This window comes from Corythoichthys intestinalis, chromosome 19 (assembly GCF_030265065.1).
Source record: "Corythoichthys intestinalis isolate RoL2023-P3 chromosome 19, ASM3026506v1, whole genome shotgun sequence".
Taxonomy (NCBI): domain Eukaryota; kingdom Metazoa; phylum Chordata; class Actinopteri; order Syngnathiformes; family Syngnathidae; genus Corythoichthys; species Corythoichthys intestinalis.
The window spans coordinates 16,291,272-16,312,943 of NC_080413.1; the positions used below are offsets into that span (position 1 = coordinate 16,291,272).

General features: G+C 39.7%; 1 protein-coding gene across 2 annotated transcripts in view; it reads left to right on the plus strand.

The window, feature by feature from the left end:
* The first annotated feature begins 4,637 nt into the window (after positions 1–4,637).
* The window catches only part of LOC130907542 (pleckstrin homology domain-containing family G member 1), an 80,714-nt gene continuing 63,679 nt past the window's right edge, over positions 4,638–21,672 (plus strand). Inside the window, exon 1 of one of the 2 annotated variants that reach the window (XM_057822767.1) lies at positions 4,638–4,906. Coding sequence is in view for 1 of the 2 variants with exons in the window: in XM_057822766.1 (XP_057678749.1) it covers positions 19,985–19,994 (10 nt within the window). In the remaining variant the exon portion in view is untranslated. Of the gene's footprint in view, positions 4,907–19,646; positions 19,995–21,672 lie in introns of those variants that run through there. The other variant, XM_057822766.1, reaches the window with a different exon arrangement.

Consider the following 21,672-nt stretch of genomic DNA (forward strand, 5'->3'; position numbering starts at 1 on the left):
TATCAGTTCACGGGACACGGGGTTCGGGACCGATCCATAGGGGGCCTATTTTCAAAACCAAAGCCACTAGCGACCTAAAACCAAAACAGGCACCTCCCTTAGGCATATATGAGTCTCAATGAGCAGCGACATCAAAAAAATCAAAAGTCGTTCCAGTAAAATTACGATAAATTCTTTTTTTATACAAGCAAAACAAAATTTAAAATGGCTATAAAATTCTATAATTTTACGCTTGATGCACAAAAATTACCAAATGCAGAGATAATCACCTATATTTACAGGATCAATAACAATGTTAAACATATCATACAGTACAAGTTTTTGGCCAAACTAGCAACTTAAACTAACAGCTAATAAATCACTTAATTTTCATATCAAAAACTTAATACTTGACGAAAGCATGCAGAATCATCTTAATTTTACTCAACAAAAGCAAAATTTACATTTTTCTTTATACAATCACAACTTATTTTGGTTGAATTCTGATGTTACTATTGCCTCAGCACGTCTTGCTGGCTATCTGGCCCTCGTTGTTTTTAGATTGAAATTAACATAAAATAAAACACGTGAAAGGTGATTTTTTTTTCTTTTTCGTACAGATGCAGAAATGTCTAAATTGCTACTTTTTTGCCAAAAAACAGGCAGTTGGCCAAAAATTACCTGATCATTTCAATGTAAACTTACGCTACTGTGTATGGATACATGGCTATCATCACCAAAAAAAAAAAGCTTTTTAAGTTGAAAATTCTTGTAAATAAATGCTTGTAAAAAAAAAACTTTAGATATGAACATAGAACAGTTTAGATTGTGGTTGAAAGCAAAAAAAAAACAGGCAGTTATCATTCATTTTACGAGCAATGCGAGTTATTTTAAGCTAAAGTTATACTTTTTTCCCCCATGCATTCTTTTCACATTTCAAAGTGCTTGCATGGGGCTATTTTATATAATAATAACCTTGAATCCTCGACCAACTCAATCTTGAGACACTCCTGCCTGATTGTATGCAGTAAAACCTTCATCCTTTTCCCACCTAAATCCGGCGTTTGAATGCAGCATGTGTTTGAGTTTATCACAGTGAAAGCCAAATGCTCTCCTACGGGAATGCGTGCCGCAATGTTTGTGGGAGCTGTCTTGTTAACTGATTGTGAAGTCTATGGCTATCATCATCAATGGCACAGAAAGAGGTAAGATCGTTGCCTTGTTTGCACTCACCTCAGGGAGGATTTTGCCCCATTCTTCTTAACAGAACTTGTGTAGATTTTTCAAATTTCCCAATTGATACTCAAAGCTTAAGCTTCCTCCACAAGTGTTTTTTTGGGTTGAGGTCTGGAGACTAACAAGACCGCTTAATGACTTTCTTCAGGCCGTTTCGAAATAGCAGCAGCCTAGTGTGAAGGGTCCAGCAGCAACCCGTTCATTGTGTATGTGGGAGCTGACTTCTCAGCGAAAGTGAGCGGTGGACGGGGCAAAAGCAAGTTTGAATGAATTTGCAGTGACAGGCGGGGCCCAAAATACAGTCAGAGCGCTGCCGCACTGACATCCAACAATGCACTCAATAGCAGGGGTACATGCGTACTTATATCTGTGCTATCAGGCTGTTTTCACAGCCAACGAAACCTTGATAAATGCGCTTTTTTAAATGTTTCGCGAGCTCTGGGACACGCGAAAAATGACTCTCATACCTCTCCTTGCTTAGCTAAATGCCACCTCGATGTGCATCTGTGTGAAAATGTAGTTCACAAACAACAACAACAACAAAAAACTACCGTATTTACTTTCTCACTGAAATTAATAAAACTCTTTACATGGCTATTATAATTCCCTCTACTCCTTGAAATAGGAAAAGTTGCTGTTTTTTGTGTAAATATTTGTGTGAATCCCATGTGAGTGTGAGTATGTTGGCATCCTATTTTATGCTGTCTCATCGCTAATCCTGACACCGAGGTTTTCTATTTGAGTGTGTCCAATTTTACCTAGTCATGCGTGAGTCCCATCTAACGTGATAGTCCTGTAGACGAGTGGAGATGCTGCGTAAGTGCCGTCCCAGGGACATGGCCCTTCCCTCCAATTCAGGGGGTGGGGGAGGCAAAACAGCACAGCCCATTCCTCCTCCCGCAGCCCAGCAAAGGGGCCATCATCACCCCCCAGGGATCCAGGGTGGTCCCCCGGGCAACCCGCGCCCCCATCAACCGGCCTTTAGGGATGGGATAAGGGGACGCACCACGACTCCCGCCCGCCCACCTGGCCCACGAGCCACAGCTGCAGCCCTCCAACTGGCATGGCACATCGCGGGACCCCCAACAGCCCACCATGCCCAGAGCAGGACGCCCCGCCGGACCTAGCAATACCCAGCCAATACACCGGCATCCAGCCAGCGACCAGCGCCGGAGCGCAGGGCGGATAAAGACCTTTCTTCTTGATCGACTTCTTCAGACTATGACATCATGTTGTCATTCATTACCTATAAACCAAAGGTTGTTTTTAGGCTTTATTACGTTATCTTAGTGAACTCGTGACTCATGGGAGGAGTCCATAATAAAAAATCACAGTGACGAAACAACAAAGCCGTCAACATTTCCTGTATAGATCATCACAATGTATGTCCTATGGAAGTCCGAGAACAAGGGCGATACCATCACTGATATCTAAGTTGTTGACGTGGCCATCATATGAGCATGATTCACCTGCCTAATGATCTTGCATCCTGTTTGATAGCTTCATCTGTAAACAACTAAATGAGACATGCAGGAAATAGGGCGGAGCAGTGGGGTGATTATTCTTCCTGTTGTTTGCAGAAACAGTTCTCATATAGGAAGGGTTGCAACATGAACACATCTGTCTGTTGACAAGTTAAAGGGAATAAATAGTGATAATATAGGAGATTATCACGTTGTATTGTCGCCTTTTGTTTCAATTTAAGAGTGGAAGGTGTGGCGTCAAGTTACTAAGGCGCTATGTAGCTGTTTGTGGGATTTAAAGGTTTGGGATAATAGCAGCCTGTCGTTGACCCGCATCTCCTCTGTTTACACCGGTCACGTCTATTCCTGACTTCAAGAGTCAATACACTTGAAGCTATGTATTTGGGAGTTTTTGGAGGTGTGACACCATCTGCATTTTTACACACGTGCACTTCTGTTTTTACTGGAAAACACGGCACAAACATTGAGAAGAATTTTATCCGTGTCAGGAAGCAGGCAGGAACAGCAGCCACCGGCTCCCATTGAGGGGACTTTCCTCCATCCTGCTCGGTTTAGGGACGCAGAACAATGAACACATGAGTCTCCCTCGCACATGCACAATGATCACAAGCTTGCACACAATTGATCACAGGAGGTTGCATGTGCGCCTCCAAGCAGGGCGATTCCTAATCTTTGCTGGCTGGTATTTCTTGCATTCAACTAGTTCTATGGGGAACCATATCAACAAAAGATTTATTCCCTCCTTTCCTCTCTTGAGTAGTGTTGTAACACTCAGGACGCAGTGTGGATACTCACTCAAGACGCTCAAGTCTTTAGTCTTGAGACAGGTCTCGTGACTATATTTCGAAGGTATTGATATTTTCTAGGTTTCAGCACCAAAAGTCTTTCACTATTCTTGGTCAGCTGTGGCCTTGGGCAAGTTTATGTCTCATCTGGCTTGATTCTAAGTATAACATCGATGAGGAGTATGCTCTATCAGTGATGTGTTTTTTCTTCAGATACTTTCTCCCACATCCAAATAAATTCATTATCGTTGAATTGATCGTAGCTGGACTGTTCTTCCTGTCTTCAAAGACATGTTGACTGATTTAGACTGGGACTGGCCAGTGTCAAGATGGAATGATAGAAACATTCACAATGATTTATGGTCCTAGTCTGGTCATGGTCCTTGCTTCTCCTGGTCTCAGATCAAGTCTGTCTTATTCTTGACTTGGTCTCAACTACCTAGTTTTTCTCCTATCTTGTCTTGGTCAGCTCTGTTCTCTGGCAGGTTAAGGTCTAGGCACAAAACAACACTAATGAGGAGTATGCTCTACCAGTGCTTATGTGGGTTCTCTTCAGATACTTCAATTCAGGTACAAATCCAATAACATGCATGTAGCTGATCTAGTTGTCTTAGAAGTCTTGTCTTAGAAACCCAACATCCAGGCTAGACATTCAACAATCAGGCTTGAAAGGCGCAACATCTTCTAAGACAACCAGAACAGAAGAGTTGCAATCAATTCATTTCCCTGAGAACAAGATGAGAATATTCACAGTCAGATGCACATTTGGTAAACTGAAGATTTTGAGTCTTGTGTTGGCTAATTCCGTCCCCAATGTAGTCAATGATCCTGAGCAGATCTCAGGGTTCGAGTTAGAAATCAGTTTGGCAGCATGCCCTCCTTTCCTTCATCTTCCACATGACTTATAAATTTGGATCGCCCTTGTCACATTTTAGGTCAGTTGCCCACCACAGTCCTGGCTGCAGCCCGCTTCTTTGCAGCCATCCCCCAACCGCACAAAAGCAGGGAGGAAAGCGCGAAGGTCAGTTAGTAAGTCAAAGTGAGAGGAGCCAGTCTTGCAGCAGTAATTGGTCAGGAAGTGGGCTGCTTGGATTCGCAAGCTCCTCTCACCCTGTTCCCCACCACCACCATCCCCACCGCCTTCTCCTCCCAGTCAGTGGGCAGTCAGTTCAGTTGCTTCCATCATATCCATCCCCTCTCAACCAGTTCCCTTGCTCTCTCACTTTCTCCCAGTGTCTCAAACTATCGGAGCTGACCTCATAGAGGTGTGGATCAGCACTTATCGGATCGCCATAATAAGGACCATGTCTACTTTTTCCAAGTGATACTGTTTCAAACCCTCGGACATGGGATTAACGCAGGAAAGGATACTGCAATACTGGCGACAGAGGCAAGGGTAGTCCTGGGAATTTTCGCCCGGAGGTGAGTGACAGCTTGTCATCGTTTTTGTGATTGCAGCAAAATGAGTGTTGTTCAAGTGCAAAACAACAAACTGAGTTCATCTAGTCGGTTCTGAGAATAGATCTACAGTAGCTTTTGCATCAAAGAGATTTGGACCGCTCTAATTGTGTAGCTTAAACTTTCAATTTAGCATAAATGCCACCTCTGCCATTTAATTAGACAGCATGGCAGAGTAACACTTTTTCTATAACCCTTTTGATTCCCATGCACTTTGAGGCCAGTTAAATAGTCATTCTGTTACATTTTGTTTCCTTAACATAACCAGCGCACCCTTGATAGATCTATACCTGTCTTTGTTTGGAACTCATTCAAAGTGCTTTTCTATCCTTACCTGAAGTACAGTGATGTAAACGGGCCAATTTGGGTACCCTCATGTCCCCATTCTGTTGAACTGGGGCAGCAACAAATAGGACACACACCAAGGGGATATACTTATTGTGGCTGACTGGTTGACACCATTGTGGCAGCAAGCTAATTAGAACATTTCATTCAGTCAATTAGATACTCCCGAAAATAAAGTTTTACATTTTTTGTGAAGAAGATTTTTGCAATAATTTTGTTTAAAATCACATATAAACGTAAGCACTCTATTTTATAGACATTTTTTTGTGCATGATTACTCTAGACCAGTGGTTCTTAACCTGGGTTCGGTGAGTAAGTCTAAGAGGTTCGGCGAAGGTAAAGAAACACAGAGCCCTATTTTCGTACGCTGTTTAAATCTAGGCAAAGTGGCTTTTGAAACCAGGTTTTGGACTGATTTGCTCCCAATTTACAGGCTTAATCAGTTTCTTTTAACTGCTAGTCCTCGATCTGATAGGAGGAGAAACTGGTTTGCTCAGTGGAAGGTTGACACGCACTTGGTATGAGGGAATACAACAGACCAATGGGCAGCATGGTCTCAAATTTTGACCTGTTTATAAAACATTCTGTCAAAATGAAGAATTTGCTAAATTATTACCTTTCTTGCTTACATTAAATTTTCGGACTATAAGCCGTTACTTTTCCCCCCTAATTTTGAATCCTGCGGTTTATAGTCTAGCTTATTTGTCAATTTATTTGGGTTAATAGGTAACACTTTATTTGACAGTGGCGTCATACTAACTCCATTTATGTCCAGCTCAGATCTTTTACATCCATTCAAAAGTTAGATAATTTGCTGGATGACAGAAAATAGCACCTGTTTTAAGCATCCATTAATACTCGTGGCAGTGCCATGTCATAATTAAGATGGTGTTATGACAGTCTCATGGCGACGCTGTCAAATAAAGTGTTACCAAATACCATAACTAGCGATTAATGAAATAACTGGAACAGTGACTGAAGAAATAATTAGCACAGAACATGAATTTTGATTATTTATATCTGTAGCGCTGCAATGCATGCTAGAAGGTATATTGGATGACAACAGTGTTTACAGCAGGTGGCAGCAGAGGTTGACCGTCTCCTCCAAGGGGAGCAGTGATGGCTAAATGAAGCTTCTTGAAGCAATGAAGCTTTGCAGGAAATTGGTTCAAAGCTTCATGGTGGTTCATTTGGTCTTATGGCACTGTCAAATAAACTGTTACCGATTAGTATTTTTTGGTGTAAATATCCCGTAATACAGTGAGGACAGCTGTGGCTTATAGTCCAGTGCGGTTTATCTATAAACAAATGCCGTTTCCGTGTCAAAGTTGGAGGGTGGCGGCTTATAGTCAGGTGCGCCTTTTAGTTAAAAAAATTACGGTATATCGGTTTTGAATTTGAAAAAATTGCTTTATTATTTCATTCCGAAGAGTTCGGTGAATCCAGATGTGAAACTTCGGTACCTTTAGCAAGGTTAAGAACTAAAGATCACGTCATTTTCAAAGTATCGGAATCGGCAAAAAAAATATCGGACATGCCTTTTTTTAATAAATATATTTTTTTAATTTAAATCGTTTTCTAATCGTATTTAACGTTACAGACAAAATGTCTTACACTCATCCAGAGTGGTTTTGGCCTAAAGTAGGGCTATCAAATTTATTGCGTTAACGGCGGTAGTTAATTTATTTTAATTAATCACGTTAAATAATTAACGCATGCGCTGCACCACCCACTCACGCATTGTCGCGTTCAATCTATAAAGACGCCGTTCCTATAGATAGCGCTATAAGGCAGCGTATAATGAGTAGAGAGAATTTTGACAGCCTTTGGAGCCATTTTTTATGTGGCTAAAGCCGTACTATACCTCTCTCAGCAATTAAAAATAACGTGGGAGGCAATGGGGGGAAGAAAGGTAGTAGTTGATCATTTTCTTAACACCCTATGTTCTTTCCCATCGCAGAGAAGATACATCAATTGGTGCCCCTACGCACAGTCATGGTTGCACTTCCCATCATGCATTTGGGCAGAAGTTAAATGGCTGCAGTATCATTTACTGAAAGCTCAACAAATACACTAGATGGCAATATTTAGTCACAATATACAAAGTCACATTTATCCTTTAAGAATTACAAGTCTTTCTATCCGTGGATCCCTCTCACAGAAAGAATGTTAATAATGTAAATGCCATCTTGAGGATTTATTGTCATAATAAACAAATACAGTACTTATGTACTGTATGTTGAATGTATATATTAGTCCGAGGTTTATTCATTTTTTTCTTAATGCATTGCCAAAATGTATATGATCGGGAAAATTTTTCGGGAATGATTGGAATTTAATCGGGAGCAAAAAAAAAAAAAAAGGAATCGGATCGGATATATCGGGATCGGCAGATACTCAAACTAAAAAGATTGGGATCGGATCGGGAGCAAAAAAACATGATCGGAACAACCCAGAACCACTGCTCTAGACTAAATTTCTACTTAATCATAGGTGACATGGTTTTAATACGAACACATACGATGATATTCTAGTACGTGTCACGTGTTTCCCTTTGATAGAAGAAAAGTCCCTCGCTCCCCACTCTGCTGGACTCCTTTTCCTGTAGTTGGAACCCCGTGTCGCATTTATAATCTCAGGCCAAACAGAGCTTCCTCCACATATCCGCCACTGTATACGCTCCATAACTCACATACCCCTAAAACATACCAACTGTGGAAACTATATCCAGTACCTAGGACCATAATAGTAAATCACTTGTCTCACGCTTAATTCGTAACTCGTGCGGCATAATAGATTTTTTATGAGGTCTTTCTTTATGCCTTTTTTCAATAGTTGTTCACCTTGTATGCTTACATGATGCACTTTTCATGAATGAATGTTAACCAGTCCAGGGTTTCATATGCCTTTCAAGATAAGATAGCCTGGGAAAATCTTTCTTAAAACTGTCACCTGCCATCAGTTCTGCATTTCCTATGATACAACCATAGTGCCACCCTGATAGTTATTCTCAGTGCACTGTTATGCGTATATTCCACCAGGATTGTTCTTCAGTCTGCCGGACATTCCTTTTACTTCCCTTTGGACTATGATTCTCTTTTAACTGAAAACTGTTTGGGGAGGACGGTAAGACTCCCAAATTCCTGAACTTGTCTTGGCACTCTAAGCGGACAGCCTGGGGGAATACCATATGAGAATCTGGAAGCGCCATATAATCTGGGAAAGAGTAATCGATACAGGACTCAGGAATTTAATGAATGCTTTAACTGAATTATCATATTAACCTATTATTCTTTCAAATATATAAACTTAAATATTTGAGGGAGTGACAATTGAAAACATGAGATTTAGAAATAGTGATGGTGCTCCAGCATTGAAGTTTTAAAGGAATCCACAGATAGAAAGACTTGTAGTTCTTAAAAGATAAACGTTATTTTGATAATTTCATATTGAAACCGCTCTTGATGTTTTTGTTTTTATACAATTTGTAAAATTAGTTGAAGTAGTAGGTCGCCATTGTTGTCTATATCGCATGGCGGTGACGTAACTTAAACATGTCATCTGTTCAACCCTTTCAATTTGAACCCGAGAGGAACATTAATGAGCATGACAGTAGTGTCGATATTTCTCAAAACAAGCAGCAAAAGCAAAATGGACAGGAAAGACAAGATGAGACGAGATGAGAGTTGGACAAAACTGGTGTTCTGCCAAATGTGCTACACTGGCAAAACGTCCTACAAGAGGCAAATTTGACACCCAAAGTACTCCCATGCGCTTTCAGCTTGTTTTTTTAGATGCATACAGACAGAACATACTAAAGATGCCTTAAGAAAATAATTACACTTAGTAATATCAAATAAGGGTGTATTAAATATGCTACATGACTAATGTGGACAGACCAACAATCTGCTTTAAAGCTACCACAAGAAAACACAATGCTTAAAAGTATGAGAGCGAAACACATGCAAAAAGTATTTTGAGGCAATGAAAAGGTAATAAAAAGCTCAATAAAAACACAAATAGCAAGTACTCACCACTTTTAACCGATGTGTGTACGTGTTGGACGTCTCGCCGCGTAAAAAAACCAAGGCAACCAACGAAAGGATCGAGAATACAAACTTGTCAAATGGCAGCAAGTCAATATCTCGGCAACCTGCCTAGGATCGGTTTAAAAGACACTGCTGATGAGCTGGAATTGGATGTAGGTACGACGCCGGGAACTCATCCCACAGCTCTATAACAAAACAATTGGTAACACTTTGTAATAACTATCCGTTTTACTAGTTAATAGATCATTAGTAAACTGTTGATAAATGATTTATTGTTGATTTATGAAGTATTTGTAAACAGTTTGTTAAGCATTTACAGGGTGTTCTTAACCTGAAACACAGTTTGTGTAGAAACGTTTCCAGTTTTTGTAACGTTTGGCATTTCTATCTTTTCAGGTTAAGAAATGCCGTTCACTTCAAAAGAAAAGGCATTTTGATAAGGCATTTTGCAGGCAGCACTCATGTTGCACATTTATTAAAATCTGCCATAGAACCAACAAATATTTGTACTTTTCTTTGTATATTTAACCAATAAAACGTATGACCTTCAACATAAAGTGTATATAGTTTTATTAAGATCCATCAACTAGCATGGGCATTTAGAATGGGGTCAACCATATTGGAACACGCTGTAAATGCTTAACAAACTGTTCACAAATACTTCACAAATCAACAATAAATCATTTATCAACAGTTTACTAATGATCTATTAACTAGTAAAATGGATAGTTATTATAAAGTGTTACCAAACAATCTGACCAGCAGCAGAATGTGACAAAATCATGCAAGTCGTCACTCTAGCTTTGCTTGCTAGCTAGCACTGCTATTCTCCCAGGCCAGGCCAACTACGTCATCACCTCGAGCGTCCATTGCGCGCATAAAAAATGGCGCCCTCCGTAGGTCAAAACATGTACTAAATATTATAGATTTTTAAATCAATGGCAATATTTTATGTGTTTTCTACTAACATATTTCAATAAAAGAGACCGAGGTTCCCTTTACGAGGGATGAGCAGGCAAAAGCTGAGATTAATGAAAGATTATGACAACAAAGAGCCCTGTGAATTTTGTGTATGTCTCTTTGGAATGAAAACGATGTGTGCCAGTAGACGATCCATCTTGTCTGTGACAAGCACAGCGAGGGTCTCCAAGGGAGGGGGAAACTGTATATGAATGCCCTCTCGAACCTCAACTACCCGCAAACTCGTGTCATTAGTCACAGTCTCGCTCATTCTTCGCATCCGTTCTTCTGCCGCTTTCACGTGTCCTATTGACTCATACATGTCATACACTGGTCTGTGTGTGTGCTGTTTATGTCTCGTGACACACACTAAAACACTTAGGAAAGGACGTTAGCTTCAAGTTTCAGTTTACTACATGTTCCAAAAGCAAATATCGTATATGTGTGTGCGCCAGTAAATGTTGAATAGGCTGTGTGTGTGTGTGTAAACACTGGCCAGTGTGATGAGGATTGAAGTAGCTTGTTGGCTGTATCCTCACACCACGACACTTTGCCATAGAGATGAACGCTTACGATTGCCATAGCAATGCTGAGAACTACTGTATAGGCAAAAGAAGTCACTCGAGATAACCAGCACGGCAACTTTTAATATTTAACTGGTAGATTGAATATGGGTTGTAGATTTATGTGATTCAATTTCGCTTTTAAAAAAGACATTTCTGATATCTGTAACTGAGTTCTTACCTACAATGTAATTTCATCTTGAACATGCCATTCACATGTATGGAGTTCATCATGAGGGATATTCAAAATTCAACTGATTTCTAGATATTTGTCCATAGAAACCCAATTAAATGAATGATGAAAACTGCATTCATAACAGTCAAAATACACCACAGATTTATTGAATAATAATTCCAACGGTTGAGAATGTTATTTGTACTAGTGAGAACATTGTCAATCAATATTGTAAATGTAAAAATCCAGATAATCCATTTTAACTATTAGATGTACATGCATCAAGACTGACCTGTGACTATGAAAACAGGAAGAAAATTAAAATTGCTGTCAACCTTTTAAGAGCCAAAAGTAACATTTGATTCTGCAATTATTGGGATTATTGAGCCTTGGAGTTAATGCTGGCATGCCAGGTGGTAAATCTCACAAGGGACAGCTGACAAAAAAATCAAGTCCCAACAGATGTAACCCTCACTTATATTGTTTTCAAAGGCTTTAACAAAATTCCATCCTGGGTCGTAGACTAACATCCTAAACAACTGTTTTGACACTTAAGAGAAGTAAATGTACCCTGTATATGCTAAACTCCAATGGTGGGATCACTATTAACTCACTCAGTGCCATCAACAGCAATAAATGTCCAAAAGGGAGACAGGAAAGACTGGGGTATGACAGGGGAGTGTGAGTCTGACATTTTAAAGCACAAGACAACACCTCGTATAAGTGACATTCATGTACAGTGGTAAGAAAAAGTATCTGAACCTTTTGGAATTCCTCACATTTCTGCATAAAATCCCCATCAAATGTGATCTGATCTTTGTCAAAATCACACAGAAGTAAAAACAGTGTCTGCTTTAACTAAAACCACCCAAACATTTATAGGTTTTCATATTTTAATGAGGATAGCATGCAAACAATGACAGAAGGGGGAAAAATACGTGAACCCTCTGCCTAGAGAGACTTAAAAGGCAATTGAAACCAATTTTTACCAAACAATTTAAGTCAGGTGTGTGTCCAATCACTGATGAGTGGTTTAAAGCTGCCCTGCCCACTATAAAACACACACCTGGTAAGAATTGTCTTGATGACAAGCATTGTCTGATGTGCATCAAGGCTCGGTCAAAAGAGCTGTCTGAAGACCTGCGATCAAGGAATGTTGATTTATATAAAGCTGGGAAAGGATACAAAACCATCTCTAAAAGTTTGGATGTTCATCAATCGACAGTCAGAGAAGTGGTTTACAAATGGAGAGAATTTGGCACTGTTGCTTCTCTCCCAAGGAGTGGTTGTGCACCAAAGATGACGCCAAGAGTTCTGCGCAGAATACTCAGAGGGGTAAAAAACAACCCTAGAGTCTCTGCTAAAGACTTACAGAAATCACTGGCACAGTCCAATGTCTCTGAGGACACATCAACTATATGTATAACTATGGTCAAGAATAGTGTTCATGGGAAGACTCCACGAAGGAAGCCACTACTGTCTAAAAAAAAAACATTGTTGCTCGTTTAATGTTTGCAAAAATGCACTTGGACACTCCACAGACGTTTTCGCAAAATATTTTGTGGACCAATGAAACCAAAGTTGAATTGTTTGGGAATAACACACAAAGTCATGTGTGGAGGAAAAATAGAACAGCTCACCAACACCAAGACTTCATCAACACAGTGAAGTATGGTGGAGGGAGCATCATGATTTGGAGCTGTTTTGCTGCCTCAGGGCCAGGACAACTTGCAATCATTAATGGAAGCATGAATTCAAAGGTTTATCAGGATGTTTTGCAAGTAGTAAAAGTAAATCAACTTCAGGATGGTTTCAGAAGAACAAAATACACTTTCTGCAGTAGCCAAGTCAAAGTCCAGACTTGAACCCCATAGAGATGCTGTGGCATGACCTAAAGACAGCGATTCATGCCAGAAATCCCAGGAATCTGATTGAACTACAGCAGTTTTGTAGAGAAGAATGGGCCAAGATTAGTCCTGATCGATGTGCCAGACCGATGTGCAGCTACAGGAGTCGTCTGGTTGAAGTTATTGCTGCCAAGGAGGGGAGGGGGTGGCACAAAATATCAAATGTGATGGTTCACTTACTTATTTTTCCCCCTTCCGTCATTGTTTGCATACTACATTCATTAAAATATGAAAACCTGTAAATGTTTGGGTGGTTTTAGTTAAAGCAGACACTGTTTTTTCATCTGTGTGATTTTGACAAAGATCAGATCACATTTGATGGTGATTTTATGCAGAAATGTGACAAATTACAAATGTTGCTGATACTTTTTCATACCACTGTAGGCGATTGCTCAAAGTATTAAAGCAAGCAAATTGCTAATTTCTACGACTTTTAATAATGGAGTAAATAATATTTGAATGGTCGTGTTTAAAAACGCTTTAGACATCAGAGAAATGAAATTCTGTTTTTTCAATTTAATAAACAAGATTCTTTCCATTGGGATGGACACGATGAAGGCGTTGTATTTCCTTTTAATTCTTTGGCTGCCATTGATGGCAATAGATCTGCCAAGAGGGAGGACATGAAAAATTGGGGTATGTCAGGGCAGGGCATGTGGAACATTTTAATACTTAGGCTGCCATTGACAGGCAGTAGACATACAATCCATTTTAACTGGTCGTCCAAATGGACTGGAATGAAGTAGGGCTGCAGCTATCGAATATTTTAGTAGTCGATTAGTCGATGGACTAGTTAGTTCGAATAATCGAGTAATCGGATAAGGAACGTGAAAAATTTAAAATACCTGAGCTGAGCCTCAAAGGTTTTTTTTTTTTTTTTTTTTTAAACGAGGACCTATGTACAACAAAAGAACAATTGGCTAACTTACATAGAAAAAGTCCGGGAGCTTAAATGCTTGGGGGGGGGGGGTGTTTTGTTTTTACAATGCTCTTAACAAATGGTTCAGACACATCTGCCCACAAAAAAACGGCTAAATATACCTATAAACCAAATAATGAATGCATTAAAAAACATGAGCTCAAACAAAAACCTAGCTTATGTTGGTCTTAACAGGGAGCAGTTGGATTCAGCCATGTGAAAAGAGGCAGACCAGAGGGCAATTTATCCACCCTAATCAATAAAACTTAATGCAAACACCTTCAAAATAAACCATTACAACGCCACTTTAATTAAACGAATATTCGAAGCAACAAAATTTAATTAGAATATTTTTTTCTAATTGAATACTCAAGTTAATCGATTAATCATTGCAGCAGTAGAATGAAGTATTGAACGATTTGTCTGCCTGTGTTTACGTGTTGTGAAGTCATGAACTAAAGTAGCTATGAGGTCGACATCCTTCAGGGAGCGCACATCGGCCATCAGATAAAGCAGACCGTTGCTGCATTTTTCTGTCATCAGCTGGTCACGCTCGACTGAAGCGAGGCGTTCGGACTGTCGCCGCCGTGTGTGTTTACTAAAGTTAGAGGTGCTCATTACGCTCGGGGGGGGGGGGGCGTTTGGATTGGGAGTGGAGCTTTTAGGCCTTTGCGGGTCAATGGACCTTCAGGCCATTCAATTCAGAGGTCGCGCTTCTTGGGGTCCAGAGAATGGTATACGGGGTCTTGATTATTGTATTGGTAGGGAGCTGGGGGGGAGGCCACATGCTGCTGAGACCAATCTCTCAGTCTTACCGTCTGTCTTCGTCAACACTATTGTTCTCCTTAAAGAGACACATACGCTTCTTTACATTGTCCAACCATCATGCGCCTCGCTTGTGAATGCAGAACCCAAGTAAATGTACTAGTACAATAGAGTTGATTTATTTTCCCCTCAAAATAACTCAAAATATAGCCATTAATATCTAAACCCCTGGCAACAAAAGTGAGTACACCGCATGGGAACTACGTACATCCCTAAATGTCCAAATTGAGTACTGCTTGTAATTTTCCTTCCAAAATGTCATGTGACTCGTTACAAGAGTGCTGTCACCATTGCTGCAGAGATTGAAGAGGTGTGTGTGCGGGGGTGGGGGGGGTGTCATTCCCAGGGGGGGTCATTCCCACCACCATGCTTGACTGTAGGCATGACGCGCTTTTCTTTGTACTCCTCACCTAGTCGCCGCCACACATGCTTGAGAACATCGGAACCAAACAAATTAATCTTCGTCCCATCAGACCATAGGACATGGTTCCAGTAATCCATGTGCTTTGTTGACATTTCTTCAGCAAACTGTTTGCGGGCTTTCTTGTGTACCGTCTTCCGAAGAGGCTTCCTTCTGGGTTGACAGCCATGCACACCAATTTGATGTAGAGTACGGAGTATGGTCTGAGCACTAACAGGCTGACCCCCCCACCTCTTCAATCTCTGCAGCAATGCTGACAGCACTCCTGTAACGAGTCACATGACATTTTGGAGGGGAAATGACAAGCAGTACTCAATTTGGACATTTAGGGATGTAGTTTCCAAGGGGTGTACTCACTTTTGTTGCCAGGGGTTTAGATATAACCGTAATGGCCCGAATATAAGACGGTGTTATTTACATTGAAATAAGACTGAAAAATTGTTTGTCTTGTATTCGGGGTCTAGACATTATACCCATTCATGACGCTAGATGGCGCCAGATATCATTGAAGCGATGTTCTGTCATGACAGATCTCAGCTACTCTTTTTAGTTTAACCAGTTTGCATTATTTTATTGCAATGTTTTTCCTTATTCAGATTTGTTTCCAAAACTACAGTTACAGTTAGACTTCACTTTGATGGTTAATGCAGTTCTTGCAATTTTGTTGTTTTATCACAATAGATTGGTTTATTTACATTTCAAAAACCAGAAGCCATTCATTTACGAATGTGATCGCACTTTAGTTTACATATTTAAATCTTCAGATATATTATTCAAATATATTGTTGTAATCATTTGTGTCAGATGTACTGTTATTATTTTCTGTATGAAAATTAATTTGGTGTTCAAAAAGTCTTTTTTCAAACTTGAGTCTTGAAAAAGAGGGGGTCGTCTTATAATCGGGGCCGTCTTATATTCGGGCCAATACGATAATGGCTATATTTTGAGGGAAAAATAAACTAACTCTATTCTACAAGCTGCACACAGACTACTTTTCATTGTGCCAAAGTGTCATTTTGTCAGTGTTGTCCCATGAAAAGATATGCTTAAATATCTGCAGAAATGCGAGGGGTGTACTCACTTTTGTGATACATTGTGTATGGCGGAAAACACTCAGGTGACTTGAAGTTCCGCTCTGAGACCCCCAATTTAGCAAACTGTCAAAATTGTCGGATATGCATGTGTGATACATCATTGAAAAGCTTAAAATCTCAATTTTCTGGGGGAAGAACATTTTTGTACAGGAGGGCATTTAAAAAAAAAAAATTAAACAGCAAAACCCGATCTGGAGGTAAAAGCACGCGAGAGTACAATTAAAGACGCCATGACTTTAACAAGATATTATCGCATACTTACCCCTTTTCGATCCAAAAACTCCATGTAGCATGTATCACCGAGTGTCTACTCTAGACACAGCTGTGAATGGCCACAGCTGGATTTTGGGGGGATTTTATCGGTGAAACATGGTAATATAACAAAGGGTCGCGATGCAGAAATCGCAGACATCATGGAGTGGTCGAGATTTTCTTTTTCATATATTTACCCTTTTAAATGTTTTTTTTTTTTCAACTTTTCTTTGTTTGGATGGATTATTCATCATCTGAAATATTGGGAAAAATGCGACAGTAACAAAAAAATAAAATTAAGCAATAGTTATGAGGTAGATATCCGTGACCTTTTTACAGACGCCAATTTTTTCATTGTGACGTAATTTGTTTAAAAGTTTAAAATTTGCGAGTGAACACTTTTTTAAAGTCGTTTTTTTTTTTTTTTAAACCAAATATTAGACATCAATTAATGATTCTAAGCTAAGCATGATAGACACTTCGAATAATAAATACGATTACTTACCTTCTTTTTATGGCTAGGTTGAAACAAGAGCGGTTGCGCGACGTCTGTAAACAGCGGTTTCCGGGGTAAAACAGACAAATTAAAAATAGTTCAGGGGCTTATTGCGCCATGAATCTCCTATGGCAGCATCTAGAAATATTGTTCTATCAAACACAACAGTTCTTTTGGCTTAAAATACAGCAGTTTATTTTAAAGAGGGGTGCAAGAGCAGAAACAGCTTTTTCAGCCTTGTCTGTTTTTTCCCCCATATGCATCCTGTGATTGGTTGGCGACCAGTTCAGTGTACATACAGTTGACCTATGACCAGGGGTGAAAGTGGTTAGAATTTCTTGCTGGAACTCCCCAACGTGAAGGTCGCCACGGAGCCAGAAATTTTATTTATTTATTTATTTTTTTTCAAAACTATTGAAATGCAAAGAAAACTGTTTTGGTCAGTTATTTCTATAACACATCCAAAAACTGATTTTCAGTCAAAATTGTATTTTTTCAATGATTTGCAAAGTAAAAGTTAACAAAAACAGCTATAACCCCAACTTCCATCTCCTAATTTTTATTTTCCCTCATTTCCTCACATACTAAATGCCAAATCTAAATTTTAACTACTTAAGAACATAGGATGTATATTAAAATTGAAGATAATGTAAACATTTACTTTTTGTTGTGTTTTTTAATAATAAAGATATAAGTAACATACATTCAGAAAAATAAGTACAAATGACTTATATTATACAGAGTGAAATTGAATATATTTTAAAGATCATGCAAACACTGACTTTTTTAATCATAAGGAAATGAATAAGTAGCTTAACATAAATGAACAAATGACTTATTTTATGCAGAGTGAAATTGAATATATTTTAAAGATCATGCAAACACTGACTTTTTTAATCATAAGGAAATGAATAAGTAGCTTAACATAATTGAACAAATATAAGTCCTAAGTGCACATTGACAGCTAAAATGTTCTGAACCTCCCCATCAGAGCAAATAAAGCTAAATATGATAAATAAGCCACCTTAACTCTTTCCTTGTTCTGAAAGATTTGATCCATTTTCTGTTGTATTGCCCTTTTTTCCCTGCTGTTTCAGAAAACATGTACATTTGAACCAATCACAGCTAACTATCTCTGGTGATCACATGTCAATATGTCAGCCAATTTAAGGGATACATGAGTCCAGGCGTTTTGCTTTGCTGCGTGCATTCACACATTGACGTGACTCGTCATTGTCAGACTCAGATAACTGCAGCAGCTGGGGCAACCTCCATGTCACCCGTGGAATAAAATAACGGATTACGCTACACAAGCACTTTATTATGCTTGTTGTTAACACTTGTGTATGTAAATCTGGTGTTGGTAGATTGTTTTTTTCTTGGAGATGAAATGCATGTGTGGCAGCTTTGTATTTTTTTTGTTAACATAGCGTTTTGACAGTTGCCATCATATTTTGGGAATCAAAGAACCATATACCGGAACAGTGTTCCGGCCCTGTATCTTATTGTGGAACTGCGTTCCGGCCCTGAATCTTATACCGGAACTGCGTTCCTGACCGTTCCCGCCAGAGGTTGCGCTAGACTTTTTCGTTGTCTGTCATTTTGACTGACAGGGTCATAAAAATCCGGTCATAATCTATTTTTACCCGTCACTTAAATTTTTAAAATGATAATAATGACATATTCAATAATATTTAGTTTTCATTCATTTTCAATTAATATTCTGTCCGAACAAGCTTAACAGAGAATCCACACCGTGCCATCACACATCAAGCAGATGAATATGTAACTTTTTCTCCGCAGTGACAAAAACAGCTGACTGTGGCCCCAGTAGGTAGGCTACATATGGAACAATGAAATTAACAGGTAACCTGCTGTGGCCTGAATGCAGTCTCACACCTTCCTCCTGGTGCGCATGGACTTGAATTGCGTGCCCGCTTGTGCAGTCCCTCTTTTTGCACCTCTTTTATCAACACCATCGTTGTTTTGGGGCTTTTTGAAGAAACTTCGGACACTCAGTTGCCTTGACATCTTTCCGAGTAAGGCAAAATAGCTAATTAATATGCTCACTCGCCACCCTGTGGTCTGGGGTGTGAATTGCAACCTGTCAAAATGACAGATGGACTTCAGTTTTTTTCCGTCACCGTTTTAAAAAAACGGTCAACGACGGAAAATATTCGGTTAACGCGACCCCTGGTTCCTGCCCACTTTCACCCCTGCCTATGACCTTAGTACGTAAAACAATATAATAAATCGACGGAATTTCTCATCCGTATATTATCAAATATAGTAAGTTACATTTTAGAATTTGAACATTGTTGGGGACTAGTGTTGATGCGGGTCATTACTTTGCCCCCAAGACCTAACATTCATGTACATGATGCGTCTGGGCCTCCCGCCTCTTTTCTTATACTTCTTTGTGCATGTTGAATTTTCTCTGATCTTGAACACAATGCCGCCTCTCGCCTCAGAACGAGAAGCTTTTGTTCAAACTGGACTATTGATCAACCGCTCCCTTAGACAGACGCAAACCATGTAAAGCGTGCGATCCCTCCCAAGAGTTCCAGTTTGATTATACTTGAATCCTTGGCCGTTGGGAGAAAAGATGAAGCGACAGGAGAGAACTTAATGGGGAACTCCTTGCCATTTTTGCTTGGGAGAGCTGGGTGGGGCGGAGTCAGGGGGAGGGGAATGAGCCAGCAGGGAAGGAGCAGAGGCCATTCACACACTGAAACACACATGCATTCAAAGCCACTCGGGAACACTTTTAGACACACTCGTGCGTGCGGTGGATGTGTTGCCACAGGAGGGAAGGATGAAGAGCGGAGCGAGGAAGGGATCCCCCTCAAAATTGCACTGAACCAAAGGACACAGTAGCCAGTCAGTGTATGTATGACTCCACAGGTTTGCTCCCGGGAGAAGGGATTCACTATGAAAGGAAGAATGCTGGACTTATGAGGCTGGAAATACTTCTCGGAATACTCGGACTATGTGAACTACTTCACTAGATTGCTTTTAGAACTTTTATTTGTCATCATGCCGACTGGTAAGCACAACAACACTCTACTGATGACTTTGTAGTGTGATTTAAACTGAGAAAAAGGTCATCAAACAACTTAAATGATGAGACTCTTTGTAGTATTACAAAATGACACGCTAGTTTATTGCATGATTAGTGTGTGTGATGGTTTGCCATGTAGTTCTTTGTTGGTGTGTGCATGTGATATTTAGTCCTCAGTTGACAGCTGTGTGTGAAGTGGCTCCACAGCGTCCGGCCTGTTGTATGAAGACCGTCCCTGCGCTTGTTTTCTCACAGGGGGCGTTGAAAGAAGCGCGTTTGCAGGTTTAACAAGAAACGCATCATTTCTAACTTTCTGGATATTGATTCCTAATGGGGGATGCGTGTACACAATTTACAGTCACAGTGTATTTTTGTTTTGAGCACATTTGTGGATTTTGTGCTAGTATGTGAGATGCCCACATGGTCTTGATTAATCATGTCTGATTGTTTTATTAAGTTGCTTTTAGAGTGAACAGCTGGAGAATGCACGGGGTGGATTGTGGTTGTCTGTGGTGGCATTCAATAATCTTATTAGATTATTTTGAAGCAAGGGCGTAGGTCTGGTCTCAAAATTGGTAGGGACACTATAACAGCATAGCCTGCATGTACACTTTTTGCTGGGGATGGGACATTAATAAGACCAAACAGATTGGGTACATTTCTCAAAAATGGCTGGTTCCTACATAACAAAAAGTTAACATTATTTTCAGAGGGAGAAAGTCATTTTTCAAAATGCATGCTTCATGTTAAGGAAATTTAGAGTGGTTGTGCTTTTGAAGTTTTTTTTTTTTTTGGGGGGGGGTATCTATGTGCGTAGGCTTCAAATAAAAATGTTTCCTTTTTTTTTAAATGATGTAGAAAATTAATACATTTTAATTATTGAATCAATGCACAAAATGCACATTTAAATAACATTAACAGTACAAAACATACAGGAAGACACCCCTCTAAACAGCTTCCTACTCGAGTTTTACAGGTTAGCAAGTTCACACAGTTTAATGTTATGCAAACTCTGATGCTGGTTGGACTTTTAGTAGCAAAATTATTAGTGGTGTGTTCCCCACCTCCACAACATTGACATCTTTTTACATTACTTACAGTGGCTGCTGCTGGCTGGGAAAAAAAACTTCTAATATCCCTCCTCTTCAAAGGGGGCAGAGGAGGCGGCATACTGACATGCATTTCTGTCATGATTGTGTGAATGTGGGGCTTCCAGTCATCAGCCAATCAAACGTGCGTTTGAGGGGGGAAAAAATGGACCGGCAAGGTAAATAGCAAGTGGAAACGGGTAAATGTAAGTCCGAACTTAATGAAAGTAATTCACTAACAACAGTTGGGAAGACAATCTAAATTACCTTTACAACTGAACTCATTATATAATGCAAATAAAGTTGCTTAAAAGTTGGTTGGGACAATTTGAGCATACTAAGAGGTTGTTAGTGTTATGTGCCTACCGTCCCTATGCAAACCTACGCCCTTGTTCTGAAGTGATCTTAACATTTTTTATTCTGCTCCTAATTAGATGGATCTTACGGCGAAAACAAGACAATTTAATGATGTTATCTTGTTTTTTTAATGGAAGGTTTTGAATTGATTTTGAAAAAAAAAAAATGAAAAAATTAAAAACTATTCTATAGAGCAGGGGTGCCCAATTCCAGTCATT